General features: G+C 32.8%; 1 protein-coding gene and 1 long non-coding RNA gene across 3 annotated transcripts; both read right to left on the bottom strand.

The window, feature by feature from the left end:
* Positions 1-12,251: 12,251 nt before the first annotated feature.
* LOC147395680 (uncharacterized) lies at positions 12,252-15,520 on the bottom strand. 2 transcript variants are annotated; one of them, XR_015180530.1, is made up of 3 exons: positions 13,130-15,520; positions 12,897-13,006; positions 12,252-12,793 (listed from the first exon to the last, which is right to left on the bottom strand). It is a non-coding gene; the product is annotated as an uncharacterized LOC147395680 (long non-coding RNA). The 2 variants fall into 2 exon arrangements; XR_015180529.1 differs by having other exon boundaries at positions 15,002-15,519.
* A 1,823-nt stretch (positions 15,521-17,343) lies between these two features.
* Positions 17,344-22,572, bottom strand: LOC147395679 (3-ketoacyl-CoA synthase 11-like). Its single transcript, XM_086450608.1, has 2 exons — positions 21,644-22,572; positions 17,344-18,477 (listed from the first exon to the last, which is right to left on the bottom strand). The coding sequence occupies exons 1-2, from the start codon at positions 22,400-22,402 to the stop codon at positions 17,695-17,697; spliced, it is 1,542 nt and encodes a 513-aa protein (XP_086306734.1). The 5' UTR covers positions 22,403-22,572; the 3' UTR covers positions 17,344-17,694.
* Between the last annotated feature and the right edge of the window lie 371 nt (positions 22,573-22,943).

Raw genomic sequence — 22,943 nt, 5'->3', positions numbered from 1 at the left:
AGAAGATCAAGCTTAAAACCCTTTTTTAGAAGTCAAGCAATTCTTTTAAGCCAATAAAGTGAGAAGTTCAAAGAGAAGAAAATCTATAGAAATCTCTATAGAAGATCAAGCACAAACGAAGTCATTGTCAAAACAACTTTCTCAATCGATCACATGTGAAGTCTGGAGAGAAGAAAGTTATACACATTATCTTTATTTTTGTATTTGACCGTTAATCAGAAGAAAACACTGAGCTTTGTATCTCACTTTTTATAAAATCAATAAAATTATAATTTTCTCAAAAAGTAGTATTCATCTATAACTTTTTAGGACAAGGTTTTTTTTGTGAGTCATTCTGGAGTAACATTGAAATGTACATCGATTCTAACATTCTAATGTGGTGGTGCACATATAATCATAGATTCTTTCACTCGTATCTCGATGAAAAGCATTTATGGTTGTGCACCACCACATCAAAATGTACAATTGATGTACATTTTAATGTTACTTCAGTATTATCCTTGTTGTTGTTGTTGTTGTTGTTATTGTTGTATGCCTTCATTTCTAGGTCCACTTTTTAATTTGGGGGTTGGATTAACTTGGAGACAATGTTTTAAATGTTGGATAGAGACAAGTATTGACAAACAAAAAAGAAGGGAAATATTAGCTTGGATGCTTAAGTCACTGATATTAACTTTAACAAAATAAAATAGCAAGCAAATACAAATGTATGGAATCCCTATATTTCTCAATGTTATATATATATATATATATATATATATATATATATATATATATATATATATATATATATATATATATATATATATATATATATATAGGGTCGGGTTCAAAGGAAAAAATTATAGACAAAGCGCTTTGTCCTACATGGATTAAAAGTTTCGGAATGGCCTGATTTTTTGTGAGGATGATCTTTATGTGAAGAAATCATCTTTACAAAAAATCAGACAACTTTGAAATTTCTCATCCTAATTTATAAGTTGAAGAATCGTGGACTGTCAAAATTTTATTGTTAGATTGTAATCACTTTTCATGGGTTAGAAGTTTTGGAATGAGATGATTTTTTGTGAGGATGATCTACTCACCATACAGATCGTCCTCACAAAAAATCAACCTATTCCAAAAAAATTTAGCCATATAAGACAAAGTTTCGTCTAGAATTTTGTCTACTAAATGCTATCTTAATATATATATATATATATATATATATATATTAATAACGGGATTGTCCGGACTTACGTTCAACTAGGGGGACCGAATGAACCAAGGCATATAGGTCTCTCCCCTGTGCACATGCAATGCTTGCACATCACACGCACCCGGTAAGTGGGGGAACACCTTCACAGACGGCCCCGAGGAAATATTGCTCGTACTAGGTATCGAATATAAAACCAATGTTTTCTATATTATAATTTACAATAACATTACTCCTTAGATATGATCACAACATCAAATTAGGAATTGTTTTCTATCTTGAATCATGTCATTTTCATTCTTTCTGGTTTTTTTAGACTCCTCTCATATTAAGGGATATGTATAAAAAAGTGATTAACTTTTGACGAATTTACGATTTTGGCTCACTGTTCATTTTAATACAAAACGTGAATAATAACAAATTAAGAGGTTTTCTCACTTTAAAACCGTTGAATTCGTTATCATTTTGAAATTTTTTTAACGAAAATGTGAGCATTGACATTTTTATAATTAAAATGAACAGTGAGCCGGAATCATAGATAACTTATTTTCAGCTCACAAAATTGTTATTCACCCTTTCATTAATGTGTATGTCCAAACTATCTTAGTCAACTTTTCTCCATTTCATATCTTATATTGTGCAATTCATAAAATTTCTCTACTGCTCTATTTTCTAATTTTGTTTCTTAGATTTACCACCCATCTATTTCAATATTAGGATTTTTATATTAATGTTTATATCAATTGTTTTAGTCATACTACTTTTATTCTATGTACATTTTTCTTTTGATAAGCAAATGAGATTAATGGCCAGTAATTAGAAAGTAAAGGCAGATTTTTAAGAGAGTTGTTATTGCCACACCAATTTTTTTTAATGCCAAATTAACTGTGTAAAATTCTGATTGTTATAGGAATTGGTGTGGCATTAGTAAAAGTTGGTGTGACAATTGTAGCTATCTTTTAAACCTAGGTTCTGGTATTATCAACATCCACAGACTTCAACTAACTTAACAAGCCGGCACCTCAGTACTTCTACTCTATCCACATGTTATTTCTTGAGTTAGCAACATTTAACTCCATAACCATGAGCATGACTCTTCCAATTGTTGTCATCTTAAAATTTTAATTTTAATTGATACATCTTACCTAGAATCCTCAAAGTGTTCCTTTATCCATCTTTCCTACCGTCAACCCTCTTTCAGAACTTAAATACTTTAATTCTCCTACTTTAAGGTTGCGAAAGGGTAAGGCCGAATGGAGACGAATAAAGGATTGGGCGCGAATACAAATGGTCTTTCCGAGATCATTCATCCAGCGCACACAAAGGAACAGCGTGTTTGGCTCCTAGCATTTGATGAGTTGAACCAATCGATGTCTATAGGCCAGCCGTCCAATAGCAAGAATCAGGGAGACGGTCGATGTAATTGAGCTTTTCATCATTCTTCCAAACGATTAAAACAAAAAAGGGCTACCACTCTATGCATCACATCAGCTTTCTCTGGTCATTATTGATGATTGAACCGAAATAACGAAAGTGACCTCTAACTATAAACTAGATACTTTGAACTAGGGTTTCGTATATAAAATTGTAGCAATAGGTAGTTAGATTAATTATAGGATTGATATTACTCTAATATGGTTGTACATGAGTAAACCATAACATAACAAAATTCTCGGTCTTAAATTAGAGTTTGGTTTAGTATCAACAACACAGATTAATTAGAAAGATATGAGATTAGGATTGCTTATAGTGTAATGATTTTCTAACTCAACTCTAATAGTCTAACTCAAAAACTCACTGATGTGGCGTGTGCAAGAATCATAGAGTTTTTCCCTCGGGATACACAATTGCACATCCCCATAAAACATGTGCAATTGTGTATCCGAAGGAAAAAAAAAAAAATCTACGGCTCTTGCACATGTCATGTCAGTGAGTTTTTGAGTTATTCTATCAAGTTAATTTAGAAAATCAGCACTCTTGTTTTATTTATTTATTTATCAGTAAGCTGAGGCTATGAAGGGCCCCACCCTTTTGTTAAATCTGCTTGCGTCGAAAATAACAAGAATTGATATCCTCCAAGAAGATATTTAACAAATCTAAAGGGGTAATAGAAGAATTGAAAAAAACAATGAGATACATTCAGCACTCCTCTTCTCACTAACCAATCTACTATTTTATTTGTTTCTCGCCACTCAAATTCCAGCATAACTGAGTTGAAACTTCTCATAACATACTTGATTTCTCTAACAAGGCTAATTAGATTCCAGGGAGTACTCCATTCTTCCTTTATTCCTTGATTCCATTAACGAATTTTAGTTTATAATAATGTTCATGTACCCCAGCCCCCCAAGATGCTGCATGCCCTTTAGAATTGCTTCCATTTCGATTGCAATAATGTTCGTATAATTTGATCGACCCATCCCAACCGTAAGTTGTTTGCCAATAGAATTTCTAGCAATAAACCCAAAGCTTGCCCCTATCTCTGTCAAGGACCCATTGGCATTTAGCTTTACTACTCCTATTAGAGGGCATTTCCATCAAAAAACATATTTCTCTCTTGTTTTCAATGTACCATTACAGCCCCAGCTCTGTATGAATCTCACACATTTAGCTTTATTAGTTTTCTTCCCTTCGATTCTGCCACACACATCAGTCATAATTAAACGGCTAAGCTGTTACCCATTCAACTCTTTTTCTTCAAAAATTTGACGGTTACGTTCACGCCATATATGATAGATTATCGAGCAAAACATTAAGTTAAGAATGGCTCCTAACAATTGAGCACCAATGATCAACACTCTTGTTTATATTTTCATTCTTAGAGCTAGTTTGGTTACACTAAAAAAAAGTAACTTTTTTCTCCTTTTGACCAATCACACAAGTATATAAGAAATAAAGAGAAATAGAAAACATTATGATTTGTTTACATGATTTATCGTGAATCTAACTAGTACAATCTCGGACTCCCCAAACAATGATCCCAACATTGAAATCTATTATAATTCTATTTCATCCTCCTCTTCCAGATTAAATAGTATCCCCCATTACTATCACAACTTCTCCTTTCGATCAATTACAATATTTTTTTTTCTTAAACAGATAAAATCAAGGCAAAACTCATACTATCATGACTCAAATCTATGATTCCAGTATTTGTCCACATCAGGGAGTCGATTGAGTATGCCACTTGGGGAGTCATATGATCACGATTCAAATTTAAACTCTTAATTCACTAATTTTCCATAGAAACTAGGGGTGCAACTTGGTCCGGTTCAAACTGATAACTAAACTAAACCGATTGCTTTGGGGTGGCTTGGTTCGGTTTGGAACAAGTTGCGGTTCGATTTCGGGTTACGAACATGGAGAGCCAATCAATTTGGTTTGGTTCTCAGATTAAGTTTGTGTAGAACTGAACCAAATCGAGAATTGAACCCCTATGCAATTAATATATATATAATAATTATTATGAATTATTTTAGGAGTTAGGATATAGATTATTATTTTTTTGTGGATGGTTTTTTATGGATAGATTAGCAATTATTGTATGAAATTTCATGTTTATTATATGTTTATTTTTTCATTAAAAAATATTACTTACAATTTATAGAATATTGGCAGTCCGTAGAACTAAAACGAACCAAAGCAACTTTAGTTCGGTTTGGGTTGGTTTGCTTTCAATGGAATTTGGTTCGGCTCCAATTTGACCTCAAACTGAATCAAATTGCACCCCTAATAGAAACTAAACGTACATCCTAGGGTGTTTTAAGAAAATGGTTAAGTATTTTGCAAATCAGCGATTTTTTTTAATATTATAAGAATGGTTGGATACTTAATTTTATAATTATATTTTATTTTTTAACAAAAATGATTATCTGATATATGACACTAGAAGAAAATCAACTTTTAGCGAAGGAAAAAAATCGTCACTAAAACTATAGTTTCCGTCACTAAAACCTTTTAGTGATGAAATATGTGTCCATCACTAAATTGACGCTATACGTTTATGTCACTAAAAGTTTTAGCTACAGAATCTAACTACCATCACTATTAGTCAGTCTACAGAGATGAAAAAAAAAAAAAACCATCGTTAATGATAAATATATATAATACAAAAACCTTGAATTTTTAGTAATGGTAGTATTAAAAACCATCACCATAATTTTATAGTGAGAGAAAATGCAAAAATGTCTTAAAACAAAAAGAATATCTAATATCAATAGTAATAGTGTCCTCCAAATCACAAATCACTAATATGTAATATGATGAAAAGATGTTTGAAAACAAAGAAAATATCTAATATCAACACTACTAGTATCCTCCTAATCACAAATCATCGATATGTAATATGATATCAACGATGTCTGATAACAAAGAAAATATCTAAATCAACAATAGTAGTCTCATCTGAATCCCGAATCACAAATTACCAACGGTATTCTCTGGAAGTTGAGTGGAACTCATAAACTCACACATAGAAGGCATAGAATCAGACACATAAGATAGTTGTACACGCATGAAGGAATGCAGCTCAATAACAAAGTTGGTCAAAATTTGAAACTGGGCAGCCCTCTTAGTCTCAGTAGCCTTCCTGTTAGCCTGCTCACACTCCAACAACTTCTCTGCCATACTCTCAGCTATTTTCATAGCCTCATACTGCATAATACAACACGGGCCATAGGTATCAGCACACGTGACACCGAACCCAAATCCGCTAATGCGACCACCTTTATCTTCTCTAATGACTTGTGTGAAGATTTTATTTCTTAAAGTGCTACTTATTAATGATCCTTCTAAGTGCTTTTTAAGTTTTTCCTCAATATCTAACTGAAATTAATCAAATAATATAATCAATCACATGTACTAAATTTCATAAATGACAAAAAGTTATTTGATTAATTATATAAGTATTGAAATTATAAATTAAAAAGTAGATCATACCAATACTTTAGCTGATGCCTCGTTTATAAGCAATCCATTCTTACGTGTATGAGTCAAACTAAACATCTTCACCCGGTTTGGTACTTGTCCATTGGGATATGCTACCATCTATTTTAATGAAAAAAATGGTTGTTTGTAAGAATAAACATGCATCCAACTTATAAATTATTTAATAATATAATCAATTAAAATTTTATATTTCTACTTACATCGTGTATAAATTTTTGTCCTTGAAGTATGGGGCATTGTATAATTCGCTAGATTTATAGTATTTCTTGCACTTTTTGTCTATAAATGATAATAAATGCATTAATAAACTAAACGCTAAATTTTACAATGTGTAAAAAAAGGAAGGTAAAATCAAAATAATTATTTGTTAATTGTTACTTATACAAATTTTCATATCAAACTCTCTTGGGACCGAAAAAAATGTACGAGTGATGCTAATTACTACTTGGGATGCACCCTGTCGATAGTAATAACCAACCACTCAGCATCAGAAGTAAATGAAACATAAAATTTCTTTTTTAATTGACTTTTCCAATTCCACCAACTATCGGTGAGTTTTTGTAAAACCCATTTCTTCCAAAGATCTATCTCAAATTCGAATTTGGTCTACAACATATTCATGAATTTATACTTTGATCATAGTAAGTAATGCACAGCATAATAATTTATAAATAAAATATATAATAAGCATAATAAACAATGGATTAGGTTTGGTATAAAGTAAGCTTGAGATATGAATGAAATAAAAAAGAAAAGCAGAATTAGATTTGAATGAACAAAGAAAATCCTCAACCAACAACTGGAGAAACATAGAATATATACTATATAAAAATGAATCTATAATCATTAAATGAAGGCTTTCATGGTGCAAGGTGCACTTTTTCCAAATAAATCAGTAAGTAAGTTCTAGTTTTGTGCATAATATAGAATATAAATTTAGAAAGAATTTGTGGTTTTCCTTTGATGCTTTTGTCATCATCTTTCTCAAGGAAAGTTTTGGCGTGGATTTTGAAATCTCATACCCTCACAGGTAGATCTATCAATAGATCGTGTTGGACATATTGATTTCAAATGCGTATTGATCTGACAAGGAATTTATTAGATTCAGACCAAATTGGATCTGTCATTTTACGTCTACTAGTAAAATGCACGTGAATTATCATTTAATTACCAGAAGAATTCTACAAAATTTGAAATATTACATTTTTACTCTCTTTTTTATTAGTGCTAGTATTTGCACTATTACATCTCATGGCAATAAAGATTAAGAATTCCATGTTTAATTTCTCACCGACAACCTAGGCTTGCAAATCGCTCCCTATCACTAAAATATAAACAGTTTTTTTGTAATGTTCTCAAGAAATATGGTTGATCTTGTGAGAGAAGAAGAAAATGACACTTTCAGGGGGTAAATTTTTTAATGCAAACATACAGATCAAATAAATTGTGATAAAAAAAAAAACAGAGGCAACAATGATCTTGTTAGTTCTTAGCTGTGAAATTCCATGGTTTGACTTTAATGCCAGTTTACACGTTTCATTTGGCAACATGTGAAAGACAACAGTCCAAATAAAGGATTAAATTCATAGTCAGACTTTTGACCTAGCTTCTGAGATTTAGATGGAAACCCTAATTGTCTTTTGATGGACTTCAACTATTTCTTTATCCACACCCTAGAGACAACACATCTACACTTATCACCATCTAAAACATAAAAAAAGGGTTAGCTTCAGTGGGCAAGCTGAGGTCCAATACATGTTCTCATGGGTTGATATGCAATACAACAATAAATAATGCTATGGGTTCAAGCCTTGCGTTATGGAAACACTCGAAGGACAATTTTCTCATATTTTTCTCTTCAGTAAATAAGGCTAGTGGTCTTCCAAATATATTTTCAACGAAGGGCATTCATGACATGGTTCATTTAGGCATGATGAAGATGAGAATAGTCGAAGATACAATTCACATAAGAAACCTTGTGTGCATATGGAGAAGAAAAGAGATGAACTATGAAAGAAAAAATTAGATGATAAGAGTGATCTGCAACTCGTGTATTTCCAAATTTAAAGGGGCTTAGACTCATAACTCAGGTAGGTTGACACATTACAAAACAACCTTGAGGTTGTGGGTTCAAGTCCAACTCATCCATCAAAAATAAAAATAAATAGTAAAAGAGTAAAACTAATCTGACAAACTACGCTATGTAATGTGAATATAGGGAGCAAAATGTTAAGATCAAAGAACACAACAACTCAAATAAAAAAGCAACAAAGTCTAATTGTTAATCAAAATGATAAGTTGGCTTACAGTACCTCGTTAAACATTAGAAAAACACAAAAAAATTATAAAAATAAAAATCAAATAAACACCATCTCTAAGAACATAATACATAACCTTTTTTTTTTTTGTTGGTGCTCCTACACTTTTTGATGTTACATGTTGTATTAGTCCTCATAAGATAGAAAAACTTATTGTTGTTGGTGCTCCTTCAATTGCTCAGTTATTCATTCCGTAACTATTGAAGATCCTTCACGTTTATGGGTTGTTAATATCTTGTAAAAATAACTTTCGAAGAATATTATAAGGATGTCTAGATCAGAAATACAAGAAAAAAGGTCTGTAACGGGTATTTCCACCGCCATAGGATACATAAGCCGCCACTATACTGTATTGCCGTGGAATCATGGCAGAATTTTTATTCGCTTCAGTTAGTATCGTCACTAGAAATTTTCATGTTTATAGTGTTGGAAACATCTGCCATTACATGCCTTCGATTAAAACAAAAATATCACTCAACGGCGAAAATGAGATTTAAACAATATTCTATATATAGTTGCAGAAATATCTACCACTGTAGACATCATTTTATTAAGGAAATATTTATAGAGAGCTTCTATTAGCACACTGTCTTTTACTTACAACATACTAATCCTTTTGAATTTAAAGAGATATTTACAAATAGATTGCTGTGTCATTAGTAAAAGCTGGTGTGCCAATAGAATTTCTCTATTTATAATATATAAGGTACACACCTGTATAGACATACCTATATACTATATTCATATGCATTTTAAATCCAAATATACAAGACAAATGATTGAGCAAAAATAGATGTAAAAAGCATAAAAGCCTATGTTTTAAAAGACTTAATCATGAAAATAACTTAAAAAATGGCTTATCTATTAAAGCAAGCCTTGGAAACCAAAATCATATACAGAGAAAAATAGAGAAAATAACCCACACATGAATTATTACCGATTGAATCAGAGACAATAACCCAAATAAACATTTGAAACCCTAATCATGTTAACTATTCTTGCAACACATTGCATCAACCTTTTCTCTATTTCATTTTCTCATCATTCTTTAACTGTGAAACCAACCAAAACTATTTGTATGAGTAAAGATATAGAAAGTTGATAGAAACTCAACAACCTATATGAGAACATACAATTGTTCTAGCCTTTCATGCAATTCTCAATCATTGTTAATCTGGCTACTTTGAATAGATTTTTTGTTAAGTAACTTGAACGAAGTGTTATAATATCAATAAGAAAGAAAAAGTAATTAAAGTCTATATCGATAACATTTTCATCTGCAACAAAATCGAATATGAAATGATATTCTGGATGCCGATCTAAGTGAGTGTTTGAATAGCGTGAACTTATTAGGTTTTTATAACTTATTAGAATGGTAGCAAAGAGACTGCACCCTATATGTCCATTTAGCAAAATAGGTGCCAATTAGAATAGATATCATTTGATTATGTAGGTCTGAATTAAACAATGTAGGAGACTTCCACAAGGAATGACCAAATATGAGCGAACTGTTCATCAACAATCAGAAATAACAAAATGAGTCCACAACCTAAAATAATAACCAATCTTGATGACTAATAGAGGTAGAATAACCCAATAAAATAGAGCACATAAAAATACATCGGCACATAATAGTTAACAAAAATGTAAAGTAAGTTGAAGGTAAAATCTTTTGGCAATGCTCTCAAAGTTTAAAAGACACAGCCAATTTAATACGACCCTCAAAATGAACCACAGAATAAATAATTAGTGGAGTTATGTTATTCTATAAACTGTAGTTTCCTCTTTGCAATTTAGAAGCTGGTCTTGTTTTTTGTATTCATTTAGAAGGAAATTCTATGGTGATAAATTAGCCAACCTTGTTGTTGAAAGAGATTTTTTTTTTTAAATAGTAAACTGAATGGGCTCTTTATTTAGAAAATTGGAAGGGAGATTGCTCTCTTAGTAAAATGTATGGATGATGATGGCTTCCCTTGAGTCTATTGAAATATAGGGCTTGAGCGAAATTGAGCCTTCAACTTCACTAAAATGCTTCAATGATTGTCGATCAACTTTTGGGGGTCCCATAAAAGCTAGAGGTGACTTTTCTAGTGTCATTGTGTGACTTTCAAGGAAGACGTTGGAGGGGATATCTAAGTTTCGATTGTTTTAGATGAGAATTGCTACGAATTGCTTATTCGGTGAACCCACACTCCACACTTGTGCTAGAGATTAAAAGAAATGGGAATTGCTGTGAACTTCAAATAACAGATGCAGAGACAGTTCGGTTGTCACTATTGTCAGACTCAACAAATTGTAAAACTAAGAACTATAAACAAGTTCTTGAAGATGGTTTGTATATACATTTACTAAAATTTGAAAATGAATTATAGATTGAGGAATAAGTCTGGAGTTTTAGGGGGAGTTGGTCATTCATTTATTGAACAAGTTCTTTGGCTCAAATCGTGCATAAATGAATGACAAACAAAGATTGGCAGCAACAAAACCTCAAGAAAGAAGGGAAAAAAACCCTTAGGCAAAACCCAACCCCACACATTGGAAATCGTAAACCAGAGAGAGGGACTTACTTGGGCTACTCATAGAAATGATAGGGGGATGATTGTTCGAGAAGATGGAAACCCTTAGTTAGACTATCGTATGGAAACACTTAGTTGTCTAGATCAGAAAGTATCCTCTTATGTTACCAATCTAAAACACAAATTTCTCAAAACATTATGTGAAAAATCGACTACAAGTTTCCAACACTTCGATCCGTTAACAACACAACAAGTGTTACAACCACATCCATGCAAAACCATCAAAATCCACCTAATGAGCACATAAGGATTTCTCGTCGAAGGTGACAAGTTTTGGATTTTTTTTCATTAAGATTGTAAACTTACGGATTTATCGTTGAAGGCAACAGATTTTTGTTTTTTTCTGGTGTTTTTGCCTAAAGACTTCGTTCAAGCGTAGGTTCTTAACCGAGAAGAAAAAATATTGAAAATATAACAAATCCATCGTAAGGCTTTTCCAACGAATTATCTAAAGCTAACAAAGAACTTATTCCAACATTAAGGTTCCAAAGGAATAAGTGTTGATAAAAACTAATAATAAGAATAGATTAACATCTACCATTTTGAAGACGAAAGGGCAAACTGAAGAGACTATTAATCCCTCGAATGAAGGCGCGAATTTAGAATTATTATGACGTGGACAAAACAAATAGGATTTGCAGAGAGAAGTCGTAGAGACAAAGGGAGACGACGAGACTTTCCTTTTTGGATTTAAGAGAAATTCCTTATAAAAAAAAGGGTAGACTTGTCAAGTGAAAAAGTCGTACCAAACAATTCTCTTTTTATATAGGTAATAGATAATAGACATTTCAAATACAATACAACTGGATCTCTATTGGATCAGGAGATGGTTAACTAAAATCGATTTCGTAAGTCATCAAATCGAATTCTTATTGTATTGGGTTTTCATTGGAAACCGAATCCTTGACCCATATCAATAGTTATTTGGAACTAACTGCAATTTGATTTAGGGTAGGATTTTTGTGCCCAACACCAAAATAATAATCTCTCTATTTTTAGGGTAACAAAGGGCGTACACATTATATAACATTTTATCTTTTCAATTAGAGGTTCTCAAGAGAAGCCACTCAAACTTCTGACAAACAAAATACATGCAACCAAATAATCCAAATGTATCAAATCAAACAAAAAAAAAAACTTACCTAGACAGGAGATGAAAACATTTGTCATGCATTCCCTCATCAAAACATTACTAACAAAACAATATCTTACCAATTTCTAAAACAAACATTAGACACAATTCTGTCTCTCTACATATTAATCTCAGGTGACATCATATACTGCTCTACAAATACAAAAAATTTCACTACAAAGAGATCTTAAGGTCAAGAAATTCTACAAATGCAATCAAGCTTTAAACATTGCTGATGATTTAAGCTTCTTAGTATGGAGGAGTTGATTTTGTATCATATGAGAAGAAAGTACCTAAGTGATTGGCTAAATATTGTATTCTGCCAATCCAAGTAAAATTATAAACAAATCACCATGGAAAAAAAATTTATTCATATAAAAAAAATCATTCCTTAACGGTCGTCCATGCATACTCTTTCTTCTCTCGTGGCATCTTTCTCCAATCTGTACAATCAATAGGTGTCATGCACCCATCTCATGCTAACATGCTAACATGCCAATGTATGATGCTAGCTGTCTCTCAATGTTCCCAATCGACTGCCAATATTCAATGAAATGAATCTTGGGGTGCACTCTTTGGTTAAGAACTTGGATCAATTGATTAGGACCTCAAGTCCACTGAGAACCTATATCATGGAAGAATCATTGAATAAATCAACTTATAATAATTGAAAACAGTATCTATAATTTTATTAGAAAAATAATTAAATGTTCCAACTATATACTTACTAGACGATCTTACATCTCGCTTGAGTGTCTCAGATGCGGCTTGTGTAGTCCCATCTCGTGATCCAGAACCCAATGGAGGACCCATAGTCATAGGTCCACTGCGAGGTGCTCTATAAAAATAATAATAATAAATAATTGATTTAGAATAGTAAGAATAAAATAATTTAAGCAAACACAAAAAAGACATATGATTGTAAGGTAAATGCATAATCGAGAAATCATTTGAGTCTAACTTCATATCCTATATTAACTCTAGATTATGAATTCCAAATCTTATCTATGCTGAGATTCCCCTGTATCAAGAAATTATGTAAGATAAAAAATCTAATCAAATTTGGTGCATCGTTTGGTTGAGCAATGGACCAAATTCTGCAATGATCTTAACTGATAGCTGTAGAGCTTACGTTTATATCTGAATTAAAAACAATAATTCAAAGATTAAGAGAGTTCATATGCAGGGAAATTAAAAAGTCATGGCTTTGCCTCTTCTCTCAGGCAAGTTATGAATCAACCTTTTGATGCAAAAGGAAAAATATCTTAATAAATTCTATCCAAAATGGGAAATTAACAAGAAATATATATTAGAAAAAAAATGGTTTGATCAACAAATGGACACCTGCAAATTAATGGAACCAGAATTGGAACCATAAAAGGTCCCAATATTAGGGAAGACAAGGGGTACCCCATTTTCCAACATAGCTGCACATCTATGTTTCAAATTTGGATCCCTCCTCATCGTCATGGACCCAAAGCTACTAATTGGGTCAGGGCAACCTAAGTGTTGTAGTATCTCTTACTTCACATTGTACAGTTACTTGACTTTACTCTAATACTCATCTGGTAAACCTCAAATAAAAATCATATTAAATTCATCTGTATGAAGTTCAAAACAAGGGTATAATGTTATATTCAATTAAGGATGGTTCAACTAGTACCCACTTTGATAAAAATTTCAAAATGAATATATGTTCTTATGACAAATATTTTTAAAATGTGTATGAACCAATGATATCGAAATCATAATTTTTATCGTGTATTTCTCAATTTGGTTTTATGATTTGTAGTACTAAATCAAATAATTAAACTATACCTATAGACGTCAATGGATACCTGTTTAACTAATATGTCTATACTCTTCTCAATTTGGCACTATATATATATATATATATAACCATTAGATGGATACGGTTTGAATAGTAAAAACAAACCAATCTAAATGTATGATACCCACAAACATTAATGATACCTATCTAAGTGATACATATGTACTTTTCTCAATTGGTCCTATACATATGTAACCGTTGGATAGAACCAACTTGAATGTATGACACCTACAGACGTCAATGGATACCTATTGCGATAGATCTCTACTCTTCACAATTTGGCCTTATACATATGTAACCATCAATGGAGACCTATTGTGATATATCACTACTCTTTAAATCTTTTCAGTTCTTGTCGGGTTCTGATTCTCAATCAGTGTGGTTCTTTATACCTTATCTTATTAGGTTTCAGAAGGGATCCAAAACTGCAATTTTGGTTTGGACACTCCGAGTAATTACCATTGTCACACAAAAATTGGGGACAACAAGTCTTGATTAGTTGGAAGAACCTTTTGAGATTGTAGCAGTTAGGACTGTAGTCATGAATGCCAATAGTCCATATTAAGTGATTTAAAAGAATTTAATCAAGACCAATTAGATATTTTGCTAATTCAAATGCTTCACTTAGATCAAAAAGCACAGTTAACAATGTAATTATGATTGCTATGATGCAAATCCTAGGTTAAAAGTTCAAAACAATGAATCTGAAATCCATGGAAGATGAAAGACGATCATAGAACAAAAGTTAAGAAATCAAAACAAGTGCCAGAGAGAATTGTATAACAGATCAATCCAATATGATTGAGGTTTAAACAACGTACATTTGGATCGATTTCCTCACCAACAAAACCCTAGATGACTTAGAATCCACAATTCCAAGACATGAACAACTTTACATTAACTATATTCAGATAAAAAACCTTCAAGAAAACTACAAAGAACATATTCTAAACCAATCCTAAAAAAACTAACCTAATGGAGAAAGAATTGAAGAAAACTTACCAATAGAGAATCATTCCAAGGTATTCTTCAAGAATCGTTCCAAGATTTTTGTCAATTTGATTTTTCACCAATATGCGATCTCGATGAGAGAGAGAAAAAAAATTAGGTTTAAATGGAGTTGGACACCAACTCTTTCTCTCCCCTGAAAGAACAAAAGAGAAACAAAGCTCCCTATCCCTCTCATGGCTCTCACCTCCAACTTTTTCTAATGCCATCCTAAGATGTGGGTAGAAATAAAATTTCAGTGAGTTTACATATGAATTGGAGCGGCTAAAGTTGATGTAGAAATAAAATCTCTCTAAATTTCTTAGGGATTTTTCCTGCAAATATGTGCAACTTATGTCCAAATTTCGGTTTACACCGTTCATTTTAATTTCAAATGTCAATTTTCAAATTGACTCGAATGAGTCAATTAAAAATATATTATTTAAATAAAAAATATTTAATATTAAAATAAAGAAAAATATTTATAGGGTTTATAATGACAGCTTTTAAAAATTGTGACTAACAAATATATTTATAGTGTTTATAAAAATAAAAATAAAAAAAAAATATATATATATATATATGGGTCCCGTTCGCCACCCTTAGTTTTACCACACACTTTAACAAACGCGTTTTGTCTTACATGGGTTAGAAGTTTCGGAATGAGCTGATTTTTGGTGAGGATGATCTCTATGGTGAGGAGATCATCCTCACCAAAAATCAGCTCATTTAAAAACTTCTAATCCCATCAAAATTGATTTACAAAAAATGGACGGTCCACGATTTTTCAACGTGTAAACATGGGGCTAAACATTTCGGAATGGGCTGATTTTTGGGGAGGATGATCTTCTAATCATAGAGATCATCCTCACCAAAAATCAACTCATTCCAAAACTTCTAACCCATGTAGGACAAAAAACGTTTGTTAAAGTGTGTGGTAAAACTTAGGGTGCTGAACATTTCCCTATATATATGGGAAATGTTCAGCACCCTAAGTTTTACCACACACTTTAACAAACGTTTTTTGTCCTACATGGGTTAGAAGTTTTGGAATGAGTTGATTTTTGGTGAGGATGATCTCTATGATTAGAAGATCATCCTCCCCAAAAATCAGCCCATTCCGAAATGTTTAGCCCCATGTTTACACGTTGAAAAATCGTGGACCGTCCATTTTTTGTAAATCAATTTTGATGGGATTAGAAGTTTTTAAATGAGCTGATTTTTGGTGAGGATGATCTCCTCACCATAGAGATCATCCTCACCAAAAATCAGCTCATTCCGAAACTTCTAACCCATGTAAGACAAAACGCGTTTGTTAAAGTGTGTGGTAAAACTAAGGGTGGCGAACGGGACCTTATATATATATATATATATATATATATATATATATAGGGAAATGTTCAGCACCCTAAATTTTACCACACACTTTAACAAACGTTTTTTGTCCTACATGGGTTAGAAGTTTTGGAATGGGCTGATTTTTGGTGAGGATGATCTCTATGATTAGAAGATCATCCTCCCCAAAAATCACCCCATTCCGAAATGTTTAACCTTATGTTTACAAGTTGAAAAATCGTGGACCGTCCATTTTTTGTAAATCATTTTTGATGGGGTTAGAAATTTTGGAATGAGCTGAATTTTAGTGAGAATGATCTCCTCACCATAGAGATCATCCTCACCAAACATCAGCTCATTCCGAAACTTCTAACCCATGTAGGACAAAACGCGTTTGTTAAAGTGTGTGGTAAAACTTAGGGTGCCGAACGGGATCCACATATATATATATATATATATATATATATATATATATATATATATATATATATATATAGGGTCAGGTTCAAAGGACAACCATTTCAACACACATATAGACAACGTGTTTTGTCTTATACAGGCAAAAATGTTTGGAATGGGCTGATTTTTTGTGAGGATGATCTTTGTGATGAGGAGATCATCCTTGCCAAAAATCAGCTCATTATGAAACTTCTAGACCGTCCAATTTTTGTTGAAAAATTATAGACCGTCCAATTTTTGTAAATCAATTTTGATGGGGTTACAAGTTTTGGAATGGGATGATTTTTTGCCAGGATGATCCCTCATCACAGAGATCATCCTCACAAAAAATCAGTCCATTCCAAACATTTTTTTCCATATAAGACAAAACACGTTGTCTATATGTGTGTTGAAATGGTTGTCCTTTGAACCTGACCCATATATATATATTTATAGTGGAAAAAAGTGACAGTTAATAACACCATCACTAATAAGTATATTTATAGCGACTGATATAAATAACTATTAGTAAATATGTATATTTATAACTACGGATATAAATAACATGCATTTAGCAACAGAAAATTAAGACCGTCTATATCCGTTGTCAAATTTCTTAACTTTTAGCGACAGATAGTATTTTTGTCGCTATTATGGACTTTTAGCTACAATTGTAAACCTACATTCAACTCATGGGCATAAAACTCATCAAATTGACCATACAACTCATCATCAAATTGTAAAATAGAAAATTATGAAAAAGGGTAAATAACCATTTTGGTAAATATAAAAAACATGGCTGGTTTCATAACTTTCTTAAAATACATTACCATTTTGGTTATTTTCCATGAACCTAAGCATCCCATTTAACGCTTCTATGTTTAATCCATATAGATATCAATACACACACACATTCAAAAACTAAATTTAAATTTTCACGAAGTGATCGATACCACTTTGGGCACATGAACAGGAAACCCATCAATCTCATCCATCCATGGGTTCTTCTCTTTGGTTGGATCAATGGCCCTTAATGCTCTCCATACTGCACTGTTGCACTTGAACCCAGACCCGAAAGCAATCTGCCATGCCCTATCACCCTTCTTGATCCTTCCTTTAGCTTCACTGTAAGCAAGTTCATACCACAAGGAACTACTAGAAGTATTTCCAAACCTATTAAGTGTCATTCTAGAAGGTTCCATGTGCCAGTCTGTGAGCTCCAAATTCTTTTCTAACTCATCAAGAACACCTCTTCCTCCTGCATGGATGCAAAAGTGCTCAAAAGCTAGCTTGAAATTAGGTATGTAAGCCTTTATCTTCATTTTGATAACCTTTCTTCCCACTAAAGACATGAAGAAGAGAAGTTGCTCTGACATAGGGAGTACTAGTGGTCCAAGGGTTGTGATGTTAGCCCTAAGAGCTTCACCTGCTACAGACATTAGGTCTTTTGATATAGCCACACCAACTCTTCCTGTGTTATCTTCTTCTTGAAAAACACAACTGAAGCTACGACCATCGGCACTCTTGTTGGTACGGACGGTGTGAATGAGTTGGTACTTGGAAAGATGACGATCGGATGGTCGATTGGATAAGAGAATAGCGGCCCCACCCATGCGAAAGAGGCAGTTGGATAAGAGCATCGGACGGTTGTTACCGAAGTACCAATTGAGTGTGATGTTTTCCATGCTAATTACTAGGGCGTAGGAGTTTGGGTGCACCTGTTTGTTTTTCATAGAATGTAAAACAAATATCACATGTTGACGTTATTGGGCCAACAGATGTAGTTGGTTGTCATGATGACTTAAATGTATACGTCACACCCACAACCACAAATTAAAATCTTCTGGTCTATAATTTAATTTTATCGTACTATCTATCATTATATACTATTACAGTTAGAGGGGTCATAAATGAAAACAAATCCCAACCTACAAAATCCAAATGTCACTATGTATTTATCTATGAGAGACATTATGGGTCCTTAGGAGATATATATATCTCGAAAATTTTGGGCACCTTGCATTTTTCCATACTGTTTTGTCTTACATGAATTATCTTCAACAAAAATCAGTCCATTCCGAAATTTCTAATCCCATGTTTATAAGTTGAAGAATTATGGACCGTCCATTTTTATAAATATTTTTTTATGAGATTAAAATTTTCGGAATGAGCTGATTTTTTGTGAGGATGATCTCCTCACCATAGAGATCATCCTCACCTAAAATTAATCCATTCCAAAATTTCTAACCCATGTAAGACAAAACATATGGTAAATAATAGGATGCCAAACATGTATATATATATATATATATATATTAAGCCCAGCTGTTGTACTCAGTTTACACTATCGACATTTCAAGTTCATTTATAAGTCTTTTTTCATGAGTCTATAGATCTAAACCCTTAATTATTTTTTGAGTTAATTATAGTTGAAACCTTTACACGAAAAATCTAGTTGATTGATGAATCTTAGCCATTGTAAATGAATACATTTTCAATTATAAATTAAAACTGTGGATAGGGCATTAAACTTGAATTTCTTTTTTTGAAATTATCGATAAGATCGATTTTTATGTGAAGGTGCACCAGGGGTGACTGTTGCATGTTAATAGTTGAAGGGTATGGATGTAAGTTAAAGGTAATAATTGCTATAGAGCTTCTAGAAATGATTGAAGCATTTAAATTTGCAAAGTTTTACTGGCAAACCATGTGATTATAGGTTTATTTTTGAGATATGAGGTAAAGAACTATTGATAAATAGACGCTCTTTATACGTTCTCTGATGTGACATGTGAACAGGACCATAGATCTTTTTCCTTGTGTATCCCAAAGAAAAAGATCTATGGTTCTATGCACTACCACATCAGAGAGCGTACAAAGAGTGCCAATTTATCACGACTCTAAAGAGTATTAATGGTAAAATATGGATTTCATGAAAATATGAAATGACAATTCAGTGACCATTTTCCTCTTGCCTATGTGTGTTCTTTTGGAGAGAGACAAACAAAGCGACAAATTTCCTAGTTGGAGTGGCGGCTATAAAAATGGTGTTGAATTTTGTAATTTTTCTCAATCCCAAGAGAATTGTACGAGTGTAATTAGTTTCGGAGTTGTGATAAATTGACACTCTCTGACATAGAAATTAACATAACCATAGATCTTTTTCTTTAGGATACACAAGGCGAAACATCTATGGTTCTGTTCACATGCTACGTTAAGGAGTGTACAAATAGCGTCAGTTTATCATTAGTCTTACTTTTCCATGACGTTCTTATTCCTATTTTCAATGCAAGGGGTTAGAGACAAGAAATAAATGTACGGTTCTATGTCATTGCCATGTCAACTTCATACCTAACTGTGTACCAAAACCACGAGCATTCATCATTATTCAAATGGTATCCCTCAAAAGTTAGAGAGAATGTTTCACATGATTTAATTAATAATTAACAATTCTGGTGTTTGATTTTAATAAAAGGGACGGTTTCTCCATAAAATAAAATAAATCGAGTGGCAAGATTTCAAAAGTTTGACTGATGGTCTGTTTAACAGGAGTGGTAGCTAAAATTAGTGGAAATTTCTTAAATGAATTCGATGAAGAGAGATTTACCTGGCAGGCGTAACTATTGCATTTTTATTACAAAAATTCTCTTGGAGTTTTAGGTAACCTTATTTTGTGAAGTTTGTTACCAACCAAACCTTACTTTATCAAGTTCATTACCTAATAGACCTTGAAGTTGGGATACATGTCATAAATTCAAATTGAAGCGTTAATTTGTTACTCAACATACCTTAGAGTGGATTCAAACCACATCAATTTTTGGCTTCCAAAATCATGATCTGATGTTACAAGGCTATAAAATGACAAAATTCTAAGAACTTTAAAAAAAAAATTAAAAAAAACAAAGTTAGTTTTCACCAATGAATTTAAAATTTAAAATTGGGAGTTCGGTAACCATCCATTTTCAACACCTTGAATCAAGCTAAAAAAAGGATTTTTATTTTTGAAATTTATTTCTTTTAAATCTGATATTTTCCATGAAATCAAGAAGTATGTGATCTTGGATTTCTAATTTTATAATTCATATAGTCCCAATGACCATTAGTAACATTTGTAATAAAATTGTAACAGATAGATCTACTTGGTAAATCTCCCTTTCGATTAATTGGTTGTCGAGCTAACATGAGAGCATAGAATTTGCATTGTTGAAATGTCAACATCACTCACCACATTGCTCGAAACACGTGTTGTATGGGTACAAATTTGGTGGAGTTACGCTGATGGGCAAGAGTTACAACTACACCAAATTAGGAAATTGGGAGAGTTTTGTTGCAACTTTCAAATCTAATTTATTTGTTATTTTCCTAATAAGAGTTGATATAGAACAAATAATTTGATGTAATTTTCAATTAAACATCTACCAAGGAAAAGTGTAAAATAAACCAGACATTTACCAACGAAAATCAACAAATAAATTAAATAGTTCGAGTACCTTAAGTTTCATTTTACACTTTGGGTCTGTGTGATTGCTGGAATAATAACTAAATAAATGATTTTCCAAGGAAAATATTGTGTATTATTGTGTGTACTTCGGACAAAAATCATTTTTTTAGAGAGAACAATTTTCCTATCATTAGGAAAATTTTCTCAGAATCAGCCTCCAAAGAAAATGATTTCTTCGTCAGGGTTGGAAAATCTTACCCCATCCCCATAATTAAAAATCAACTCTCTGTTCACCCTTTCCTTGATGCAATTAAACACCCACAAACATTTAGTAACAAAATTTATTTTCTTATAACTGTTTTCCTAGGAAAAGAAATCTTCTATATATATTAATATTTTTCTTTTCTCATAGGCACCCTTATAAAAGAAATAGAGATACTAACCTGGAGAAGCTTCTTGGCAAGATCCATGGATATAAGTCCAGCACTGCAACCCATACCACCAAGGTTATAGCTCTTAACATTCCCTCTAAGCTTGTAGTGATTCACAATCATGGCAGAAAGAGATGGTGTAGGATTAAAAAGACTACAATTCACAATTAGAATCCCTATATCCTTGGCCTTCACCCCCGTCTTCGCTAAGAGCTCATCGACAACCCCAAACATCACCATCTCAGCCTCCTTCCTTGACTCTGCGGTACAAGGATTCGGTGGCACCCTCAAAACTGCATCGGGCAAGTATGTCGATTGACCCAAACCCGATCGCTCCAAAATTTTCTTCTGAAAGGCTAAATTCTCTTCATAGAAGCTCCCTGTAAAAACCGAAAGCTCCATGAACCTCTCTCGACTACAAATATTATTAGGTTGAGGCTTGTAACATGAAAAATCGACCAAGTACACTTTTCGAGGCCGACTCGTGAAGTACCAAGTAGTTATGAAAATCAAGAGAGACGAACAAAATATGACTGAGACAAGATTGAACTTGAGAAGGTTCCATAGCTCAATTAAATCGTCGAAAGTAAGCGTCGAGAGGTGAACGAAGAAGATTATAAAGAGAGGTGTGAAAAAGAGATATTTGGCATGGGAGATCAAGTACTGGTATCCAAGCTTAATAGGTTGAAGCAAATCAGGAAGGTTGGTGTTCCTTAAGTTGGTCTTAAGTTGTTGTTTATTCTCCATCATTGTAGACAAAAGAACACACATATACAGTCTAGGTAGAATCCTAACAATACTCTCTAAGAACTAAGAAACAAGTATAAAATACTTGTCAAAATGAACCTACTTATCAAAGTGCACAGTGTGCATGGATATATGAGGAGTAAATTAGCAGAGATCTAATGTTATTTCTCAAAATAGGGTAAGCAACTTGGAAAAGATGTATTGTGGGTTATATATGTTCAAAGGTCATAAAAGGGTAAGAGAATTGCATGGAGACTGGGAGAAAGAGAGAGAGCCAACTACCCCCAACGACCTAGACTGGGGGCACACGTATCCCTAGAGTCGTTTGAGGGTCACCATCCAAAATGCGGTTGAACTGGAGCTGATATTCCTAGGGATCAGTATAAATTTTCTTAGGATCTAATTCAGATTGGAATCTGAAGGAATATATCATTCCTTCTCCATTTTTGGTTCGATGAAAAGCATTAAAGGTCTAGTCCTTATTTACCAACCACGGCTGACATGAAAAGAATTGATTCCAAGAGATACGTTATCGAATAGAACGGTTAGTATTTTCCTTAAAGAA

This window comes from Akebia trifoliata, chromosome 8, assembly GCF_017979445.1.
Source record: "Akebia trifoliata isolate Shusen 1 chromosome 8, ASM1797944v1, whole genome shotgun sequence".
Lineage (NCBI taxonomy): Eukaryota > Viridiplantae > Streptophyta > Magnoliopsida > Ranunculales > Lardizabalaceae > Akebia > Akebia trifoliata.
The sequence above is the reverse complement of the archived record's forward strand: the minus strand, read 5'-3'. Positions and strand labels throughout refer to the sequence as shown.